This window comes from Haplochromis burtoni, unplaced genomic scaffold (genome assembly GCF_018398535.1).
Source record: "Haplochromis burtoni strain Fernald_Lab_line unplaced genomic scaffold, NCSU_Asbu1 Contig_214, whole genome shotgun sequence".
NCBI lineage: Eukaryota > Metazoa > Chordata > Actinopteri > Cichliformes > Cichlidae > Haplochromis > Haplochromis burtoni.
In genome coordinates this window covers 460,234-470,074 of record NW_024582575.1, presented here as the reverse complement: position 1 = coordinate 470,074, position 9,841 = coordinate 460,234, and the positions used below count along the sequence as shown (strand labels likewise).

Below are 9,841 nucleotides of genomic sequence, written 5' to 3'. Positions count from 1 at the left end.
ATTATGTCAAAGGGGAAGTGTTTAGGAACCACAGCAACTCAGCCATGAAGTGGCAGACCACACAGAGCTACAGAGCCAGGTTGTTGAGTGCTGATACAGTATAAGAGTCACCAATAACTACAGAACACCAAACCATGAACATTAACATCAGCACAAAAACTGTATGCTGGGAGCTTCCATTTCCAGTTTCCATGGCTGAGCAGCTCACACAGGTGTAACGTGGAGGTGGCCTACTGTCCATATGTTGTAGTTTTAAACCACAACTTCACTCAGAAAAACAAAAGAAATGGAAACATGCTGGAGATATTCACAGTCACTCTCTGCATGCGATGACTTCGGTGATCCCCTCGTGCACCTTCGTGCACCTGCTGGTGTTTTTGCACTACCTAACTGTGGCTACGTTTCTCTTTGAGCGTACTATCCATGTATGGTTGTAATTATGTGTTCATGTGGTTTAAAGTTGTTTGTTTATCCTTAAACTTGTTATGTAGCTTATCAGTAGGTTTATGACTCATAAAGGATTGATTTGCGCCTTCATGTGATGATTGATTTGACAAGATATAAAAAAACTGAATTAAAGTGAAATTGAACTGATTCTTTTAAATGTAAATGTAACAGGTCTCGTTGTGTATTTTAGTTCACAATATCTGATTTGTGGACAGTGTGAGTGCATGTGCACTTAAGTGACAGTATGGATGCACAATCTCATTTTGAGGTTTTTTGTTTTTTTTTAATTAACAAACCTGCACAAAGTTTATTTTTTATGGGGGAAAAAAGAGCAGTAAACTTCTCTTTTCCATGGCCTCATGACGTTTTCCACTAAGGTCAATTGTATGTGAGTAGCCAAAAGGTCTCCTATCCCCTCGACACCTCCTCACTTACCCAAACCCCAAACTGTTAACAATAAATAACTAACTAACCCTATCCAGTCTTTAAGTCTGACGTCATTCGCCGTTTCCAGGTCCAAACTCCGCTTCAGGTCCCAAAGTCAAACAAACACTGCAGCATCACTGAGAGTTAAAAACTGAATAAATTCTTTCATCTTTAATAAAAATGATCAGCGTTGCTGCTTTACTAGGTGTAACAATTAAGTTTAACATCCAGGCATCCATGAAAACAGAATTTAATACATTTAGCAGAGTTAGAAGTTAACAGGAAGTTAGCTCGCTAGTTTCCACCTAAACATGATATAGCATGTTCTGACTGAGAGATTTCTGAAAAATTCAAATGTATAGCACTACTTTTTTCCACTCTATAAAAGTTAACATGAGGGTTCCTGATGGTTAGGGACAAATGCAATCGCATGGCAGGATGCTGTAAACGGGCCAAACTTCAGTCAGGACAGAACTGAGAACATTTCAGATGGATGGGGTGGCCTTAACTCTTGTGGCAGAGCAGGTCAGCCACTAAACAGAATGTCGGTGGTTCGATCCCAGTCTGCTCTAGTCTGCATGCCAAATATCTTTGAGCAAGATACTAACCTCATGTTGCAATGAATGTTAGCTAGAGCACTTAAGAGCGATTGGGTGAATGAATTAGTTGTATAAATCGCTTTGAGTGCTCAGTCACAGTAGAAAAGCGATATATAAGAACCAGTCCATTTACCATCCATCCACAATATAAGGTTAGTCATTAATATACTGCTACATGGGCTGTGGTTACATCGTAAGGTTTTTAGGGGCTTGTTGAGATTAAATAGAACAAGATACAAAACATTAAAATATGTTAAAATCACAACAGCCTTAATCAACGCAGGAAGCAGCATTCATATGTAATCACTTAAAGATTGGATACACAAGTTCAATACTTACAGCTTCTTCCATAAAAGCCCCAAATTTATATTACTAAATGTATGCTTGTGTTGTTTTGCATATATTGTAGTTTCTGTGATACATTAATTGTTAAAATTGAACAACGACATGAAACAGCAACAATATCAGTGTGTTAACACATATTTACAGTCTGCAAGTAACTGTAAACTGATCAGAACTGCCAGGCTTTTTGCCATCTTTCATGCACCTGTCAAGTTATGTTGGGTGAATATTAACATTTCCTCATGGTGTTGTTGGTCTGTCACGGTAATAAACAATAACCGAGTGCAATTTGTGCGCTTGTTGTGTGAGACAAGAGAAATCAGACTGAATAAATCAAATTTACATTAAAGCCCGTTAACATTGTTTGGGTGGTTTCTGAGTTCATGTCCTTTTTTGTTATCATGCGGTCTCTTTGTTGGCGGCTGGAATATCACTGCCAATCACAACAATTTAAAGCCAATGAAAGGTTGTAGAAACAGAACCGGGCAGGGCTGGGCCGGGTTAAGTTCTGGAGAGGGAAGGCAACAACAGCTTGTTTTGTGTGAAATAAAATGGGATAAAAAAAGCGGAACACTGATCGAGTTAAACGGCCTGTGTTGCCGGCTAAGCCCAGGCTTTAAAGAAAACACCAGCAAATTAGCCGGAACAACACACGGCCGGTGTTTGTTGTCATTCCGGAGTCAGTTATGCCTGGCGCTGTTTCGCTGTAACCCCGCCACGGTGACACCTATCGCACCGTTAAACAAATACAGCGAGGTCCTGACCCTTCCGTGTTTGGATTCGCAGGCCGGGAGTCCAGACAGCCGCGCAGCGCGTCGACGCACGTATCAACACAGACCTCGGTGCAGGAATGCAGCTGCAGCCACGGACCCCACCGTGACCTTCTGTGTGTGTGTGTTCAAATGCATTTTCACATGAAGCTGTGTATCAGTCTCTAAAACACAACACACAGGTCTGACTTCCTTTAGTCCACGCTGACTAACCAGGACAGTGATGTGTTTTTCTGTGTCTTGCAGAGGTGGGAAAGCAAGTAGTAAAGACATCACCTACCTACCAGGCTTCTCATGAGCTCTGAAAGCAGCTAAAGCAGCTGCACACAAGTATACTAACTGTATAAATGTTGTATCAGTATGTTTGTGAAATGTGGAGCCTCCACTTGTTTAATCAAACCAGACATGACCGGAGCTCACAGCCCCTTTCCAACATCAAGGCTTTTCTCGCTAACATGCTCGTTGAAAAATTCATTTTTAAAAAGGCTCACAAGTTGCTTACTAGACAGACTAGTAAGTTTTTTAGTTCTACCAGTACAACAAAAAGTGGAACTTTTGTTACCAAATTTCTAGTCACTCTTAACAAAGACTGAACTGGTGAATGGAACTAAAGTATGATTTCAGGGACATGGAGTAAACACTGGAGTGCTGTCATAGGACAGTTTGTTACTGAGGCAACAGCTAAGCTGGTGATAATTTAATTCAGTTTCATATATATCACCAAATCACAACAACAGTCACATGAAGTTGCTTTAAATTGTAATAAAAGTAAAATAATACACAGAAAACCTAAAAAAGCAGACGAGTCCCTGTGAGTGCATCATCAGAAGATCCCCAGCAGCTTAGGCCTGTTGCAGCGTAACTAAAGTAGGCCTGCAGTGTGAGAACAAAGTGCTCTAATGGGGTGATATGGTACTACAAGGTCATTAAGATAAGATGGGGACTGGTTATTAATTAATAGTGTGACAATTAATGAAAATGGAATATTAGTAGCAAAACAGCTGGTTAACTGGTTTCTCATAGATGCTAATCTGGAGCCTGTACTGTTTTATCAAACCAGACATAACTCATCTACATCAAACACACGTTGGCCAATGAGAAAACCTATAATCTGTTAGTACAATAGGACATGCTGGTCTCCCATCAGTTTCCCTTTTCTGTTTATCCACACATACTCTTCATGTGTACAGGACAGCTCCTATGAAAGGCATCATGTGAACTGCAAGGAGAGACATGCACAAAGCTGAAAACAGTCTTGAGTACCTGCATCAGCACACATGCAACTACCAGTGAACAACCCAGCCTATTTTCATCTTCCCGGTCTATAACAGTGTATTATCTCTTCCTCTGTGTGTTTACACAAACACAGTAAAGTGCAGGTTAAGAAGCAGAGCTGATTCTTTGTTTTCATTGCTGAGAACACACACATGCTTTCTCCCTATAGGAGAGTTTGAACATGTGTGCACACGGATACAGGAAATCCATTTGAGCCTTTATTCCATGATTTCCTTGATATCATCCACTGATCTTTGAAGACTTCTAGTTCAGGATTTTATCATCCCAGAGAGATTTTTATCAACTGTTTTTCTTTAACTAGCTTGAAGAGGAACTGCACAAATGTTCAACCAGTGCTAAAACGGTCACCAGTGCATTAAAAAAAGGTTTCCATGGACTCTGTTGCAGCAGCAGTATCAGTAGCAACAAGCTGAGGAAACTAGTTAAAGAACTAGTTTAATAACAGTAGTTTAATAACTAGTTGCTGCAAAAGAAAGACAAGTAATGCTTCCCAGCTACAATCTGACCTATGGTAGCTAGGATAGGCTCCAACTCCAGCCCCCCCATGACTCTGATAAGGATAAGCAGAAGAAGGATGGATGGTGTGCGTTGATGTATGTGGAATAAATCCTGTTACATTCTCGGGTTTCAGCTCACAGCTTTCCACGCTTTGGTTTCTTTGACAGAAATCACACAGTGCTGGTTATCAGCAGGTGATTGCATCCTGAGCTGAGAAAACAGTATAGTGGTTAGATCATGGAAGATAGAGTTCATAATTATTTCAATTAAGAAGTATGTCGTACTATTCAGTCATATCTCCATCATCAACTCAGCTCAAGTAAAGGAGTTCAAAGACTTGAGGTCGTTTGGGGGGATTAATGAAACGTGAGATTGAAAGACGGCATGGTTTTTAATTTCATCTTTGCATCTTTGTCTAGACTACTGCCCTTAAGACCCAGACCAGGAAAATCAGTTTAAGACAGATGTGAAAAGGACTACAGATTATAGTCCTTAAATGAAGGTGGAGTCGTTCATAAGGTCAATGGCTGAACTTTGGCTTGCTCACAGTAAGAGTAGGACAATGGAGCAGCAGACAGTAGACCACTGCAGTACATTTTTTAATATCATGCTGTGGTTTCTTTATTACATTGGAATTTTATAGACATTCAGTATATCTTGGTTTCTACTCTTTCCCCTCACATGAATATTAAAATAACATTACATTTAACAAGTCAAGAAGCATCTAACTAAGGTCCTTCTTGGCTGCCTCCAGGTGAGACGTTACAGATCTGTCAAACCAAGGAACGGATCAAGATCACGGACCACAACTGGTTTGGGAAAACACAATATTCCTTGGAAGATCTAAAGTAGGGGTCGGCAACCTTTCTGATGAGTGCCATCTAAAATTTCCTCAGAAGCCAATGTGCCATATGATTGCATTAGCAATAAATTTAATAACGCTCATTATTAGCAGTGAACAACAATGATAAGAAGAATAAACTGGGCCAATATGGCATGTTTGTTAATACAGAGACACACATGTTAATATGATCTCTGGTCTCCCACTCAGAGACACAGGTCTCCGAGTGTCCAGCATTCAGACGGCTACCTGAGGACTCATGTGAGAGAAAATATGCTCACACAGATATGTAGAGCCAAATACTGTCAATAAGGCCTCTGCAACGTTCTGAAGACAGTTAAACTTGTCAGGTAGTGATGTCCAGCAGGTGAAAATGCAGCTCCATGAACATGCACAACTATGGATACCAGCTTCATTCGTAGTTCTGCAAACTTTGACCCCACAGAGTCGAGGTTTTCATTTCAATCAGCTGCATTTCGATGTCCTCTGTGTCCAGCCAGTTAATGCAAGGCAAATCCGGCTGCTCATTAAAGCTTTCTGGTTTGATCAGTAAAGAAAACATTGGTCCAAACACCTGAAAGCCCCGAAAAAGCATTGTGAATGCTGTCTCGAGTCTACAGATGTATCTGTGTATTTCTGCGGTGCTGATGCTGTGCTGAGCGGACAGCTCCTGAAGCTTTTGAAGTGTCGGAATGTGGAAATTTCAACTGCCAGCTAGCAACGTCCCTCTCACCGGTAGGCTAAGTTATTTTTAGCCAATTACAAGTTGAATCTGGTAGTTGGGGTCGTTAGCTAAGGCTACGTCCACATGTACACGAGTATTTTTGAAAACTGAGATTTTCCGTTTTTGTTTTTTTTTTTAAATCCCGTCCACACATAAACGCCAAAAACGAAGAAAAACGCTGCTATGAACATGCCAAAACAACAGGTGGCGATATATTCCTAACCATGTAGAAATGTTGGCCAATCAGAAGTCTGGAAGCCTGGGGGGGAAAGAGTAAACAAAGATGGCGCATAGAAGCAGAACTGAGTCCTATGTGTGGAGGACAGTAACTGTGTGTGTCTATATGTAAGTATTTAAACACTGCAGAGAGTAAAATTAACAGTAACAGTATTTTGTCTAAGTCCGTCATTGTAGAAATTGATTTCAGAGAAACAATAACGTGGCGCACAGTGTGACGTCAAAAAAGGCGCACAGCTAATTTGCGATGTGCACCGCTGGCCTGGCCATTTATTTTTTAATGCCCCTTCTCAGATTAATTCACTGCGTGTCGTGCCTTCAGTTAACCCTTTGTGCCCAGGGTTACCGACCCCTGATGTAAAGGCAGTGGTTGGGGATAAATAGGTCCAGGTAGTTTTACTTAGACTGCTTACCCTGAGATCCAAACCCAGTCATGCAGTAGATGGTTTGAGTTTGCAACGGCAGGTGTGTGTAATGTTTTATTAGGCCTAACGCACCGAGCACAACCTCAGTGCTTTACGTGACCTTCATCTAAATGATCTGCCCCTTTCTCCATTAGCAATTTAAAAGTTACACTAAAACAGTGGTTCCCAAACTCTTTTTGCTAGGCCCCCCTTTCTTTTATAAGAAAAATGTTCCCGCCCCGGAAAATTAAGCAAATACAAGTAACCTGCAATAAGTTACAGGTAGTAATAAAATACACTACTAACTCTTTTATGCTACGTCCATACCTACACGGGTATTTTTGAACACGCAGCTGTTTCTATGCATTTGGGCCTTTCGTCCACACGTAAACGGTGTTTCGAATCACCAAAAACTGAGATTTTTTAAAACTCCTTTTTTGCGTTTACGTGTGGACGAGGAATACAGAGTTCGTCACGCAACGTCAAAGGTATGTGCCTTTTTTCACGTCACGCTGTGCGCCACGTTATTGTTTACAGGAGATGAATTGCAGAATGGCAGATAGAGACAAAATACTGTTTTGTCGGATGTAGGATACTGTTTGTCTGTGATTTGGAGAGCCCAGCGCTGCTCCCGACACAGGGAAAACCAATTTGCTGAGGAGACTTACCTCGGCACTTGTGCAGGTGAAGCCAAAGGAAGATTTGCGTCACCATATTTTTTATTCTTTGGCTTGGAAAGAAGTTGGTTTGGAAACATATTTGGCGATGCTTCATCTCCTGCTTTGCGTTTGTGTGGACGCCCCGTCAAAAACCTGTCAATTATGCTAGCAGTGTCCGAACTTTTTTTTTTCTTTTTCCCTTTGCAATAGCTCTGTGCCTCCCCCTTAGGGGCGGGCCCCACACTTTGGGAACCTCTGCCCATAAACATATATGGGACATATTTCCACAGAGATGTGAATGTTTCCTCTATTATGATCAGACTGATTTGCTTTACCTAGCCTGTATCTGTTTAGGATTACATTAACTGAGTTTTGCCATTTGTGATTGGATACTTGTGAACCAAGTTCCAGGTCTTACCTGTTCCTCTGGACTTTCTATAACAACCAATTCTGAATTCCTTCCTCTGCAGTCATCTCGAGCTCCTTCCCAGGTCTTCTAAACCAGAGAGTCGCGGTCTTTTTGTGGCCCTGTTGTGATCCACGATGCATGCATCATCAGTCTCTGCTCTATTTCAAAGGTTCCTAATTATGCTTTGAGATGCTACCTAATTTTGGCCTTTTCTTCAAATGCCTTGGTTTTTTAATAGCAGAGTGACAGGAAGTCTAAAAATTAAGATATATTGTGTGTCTGTGGTGTTACACAATCAAAAAGACAAAACCAAGACAAAGAAGAGGAACAAAATATGAGAATTTTTTATTTTAAGAAACAGATTAATCTGCCAACTTAAAATGCCCCAAAATTCCAAAAACGAAAAAAAAAAATGTGTCTCTTGCCAAACTCTCTCTCCCATTGTATTATGACCTTGCAGATCTAGCCTTATTCACAGGTAAACGGGATTAAACTGGTATTCCTCACAGATTGTTCAGTGTCTCTGCCTGAGAAATCTTCAAGGAATAACGAATATAGGCTGAAAGCACAAACGCAAGTCATCAGGCATTATCCTCCAAGTGCCATTAAATGGCAATCAGGAAAAAATACAGTTACATGTATATAATTCAAACAATATATTAGCATATACTTATGAAATAAAAATCATGTTTTATTAATAGACAGAGTACAGTTTCTATAAAGGATTCAAATCATCTTTCATATATTACGATTAAATATCAAAGCATATATCTTCATATTTCTGTGCAGTATGTTTGAGTCAATCAGTATTGCCTTATATAGAGTAAATACCCTTATATGCTCTGGTTTAGGAGAAATATTTAACCAGACAGAGCGCCCTGTTCACATATCCAAGAATTTTTGATGTCACAGCTCACAGCTTTCCACCCACTGGTCCCTCTGACAGAAATCACACAGCCCTCGTTGTCAGCTGGTGGTTGTATCCAGTAGCTGGAAAAACAATACGCTGGTTAGATCATGACGGATATAGCTCATAATTCTTTGGATTAAGAAATATGTCTTACTGCTTAGTCAGATTACGTCCATCAACCCAGTTCCAGCTGCCACTTTTGACCCTCAAGCCAGTCCAGTAGTCACTGGCTCCCAACCGAATTAAGCTGCTATAGACGAAGTCCTGAGTATCACAGAAAGAGATCAGATATGTTTATGACTGACAGCCTTTAATCTATAATACACCCAACTTAAGATTTCACTCTTGTTCAATTTTGGGATGAACTGCTGTCTCAAGTTCAAGTATCTTGTGGTATTATTAGGAATTTTGGTAAGCTCCTCATTGTGGGAGAAAATGTTGATTTATTGATCAGTCCTACACAGATTTATGACATTATTAAGTGATTATTGACCAAAACAATATCACAAATACAAGAGGCAGAAAAAAGCTTATTAGGACCAAGCCTTTGAGGTCTGCATTCATTCAAGCCAGTTAAAGTGGTTCATTTAACCAGTATGCATGTTGGAGGTCTCAAAGTTCCAGGTCTTACCTGTTCCTCTGGACTTTCTATAACAACCAATTCTGAATTCCTTCCTCTGCAGTCATCTCGAGCTCCTTCCCAGGTCTTCTGATCCAGAGAGTCATGGTTACTGGTCACGTAGCAGCTGGACTTGAATTGGAGCCATCCTCTCTGGCAAGGCTCAAGCTGCCTCCCTGAAACAAGAGACCAGCTATCATACCGCATTAATGTATTGTGATAGAATTAGCCATATTTGCAGGAGAAGTAGGAAAGGTTGTCATACTTCGGCGATAGTGGGACATCCACATCCATGAAATAGAACTGTTATGAACAGTTATATCACTCGTTGTGTTCCACATTGTCACCGTTGGGATTGCAGTAGTGTATTCATATGTTTTGTTCAGTTGCTGCTTCTCTGCTTTCAGCCGCTGAACTTCTTCACTCATGGACTGCTTCTCTGCTTTCAGCTGCTGAACTTCTTCACTCAGACTGTTTGTACTGATTCTCTGCTTCTCTGCTTTCACCGCTGAACTTCTTCACTCATGGACTGCTTCTCTGCTTTCAGCCGCTGAACTTCTTCACTCATGGACTGCTTCTCTGCTTTCAGCCGCTGAACTTCTTCACTCATGGACTGCTTCTCTGCGCTTAGCTTCTGAATTTTTCTCTTCAGTTGATCGT

General features: G+C 40.8%; 1 protein-coding gene across 1 annotated transcript; it reads right to left on the bottom strand.

The window, feature by feature from the left end:
• Positions 1-8,026: 8,026 nt before the first annotated feature.
• On the bottom strand, positions 8,027-9,636 carry LOC102297942 (C-type lectin domain family 4 member M-like). The gene is made up of 4 exons (XM_042226476.1): positions 9,447-9,636; positions 9,194-9,357; positions 8,717-8,826; positions 8,027-8,642 (listed from the first exon to the last, which is right to left on the bottom strand). The coding sequence occupies exons 1-4, from the start codon at positions 9,607-9,609 to the stop codon at positions 8,513-8,515; spliced, it is 567 nt and encodes a 188-aa protein (XP_042082410.1). The 5' UTR covers positions 9,610-9,636; the 3' UTR covers positions 8,027-8,512.
• Positions 9,637-9,841: the final 205 nt, after the last annotated feature.

Bases quoted from the DNA above. Each gene is read 5' to 3' on its own strand.
- LOC102297942 (XM_042226476.1), bottom strand. From the start codon at position 9,609: ATGAGTGAAGAAGTTCAGCGGCTGAAAGCAGAGAAGCAGCAACTGAAC. The intron at 9,358-9,446 runs GTATGACAACCT...CTCTTGTTTCAG, and splicing joins GATGTCCCACTATCGCCGAA to GGAGGCAGCTTGAGCCTTGC. The intron at 8,827-9,193 runs GTAAGACCTGGA...TGTGATACTCAG, and splicing joins TAGAAAGTCCAGAGGAACAG to GACTTCGTCTATAGCAGCTT.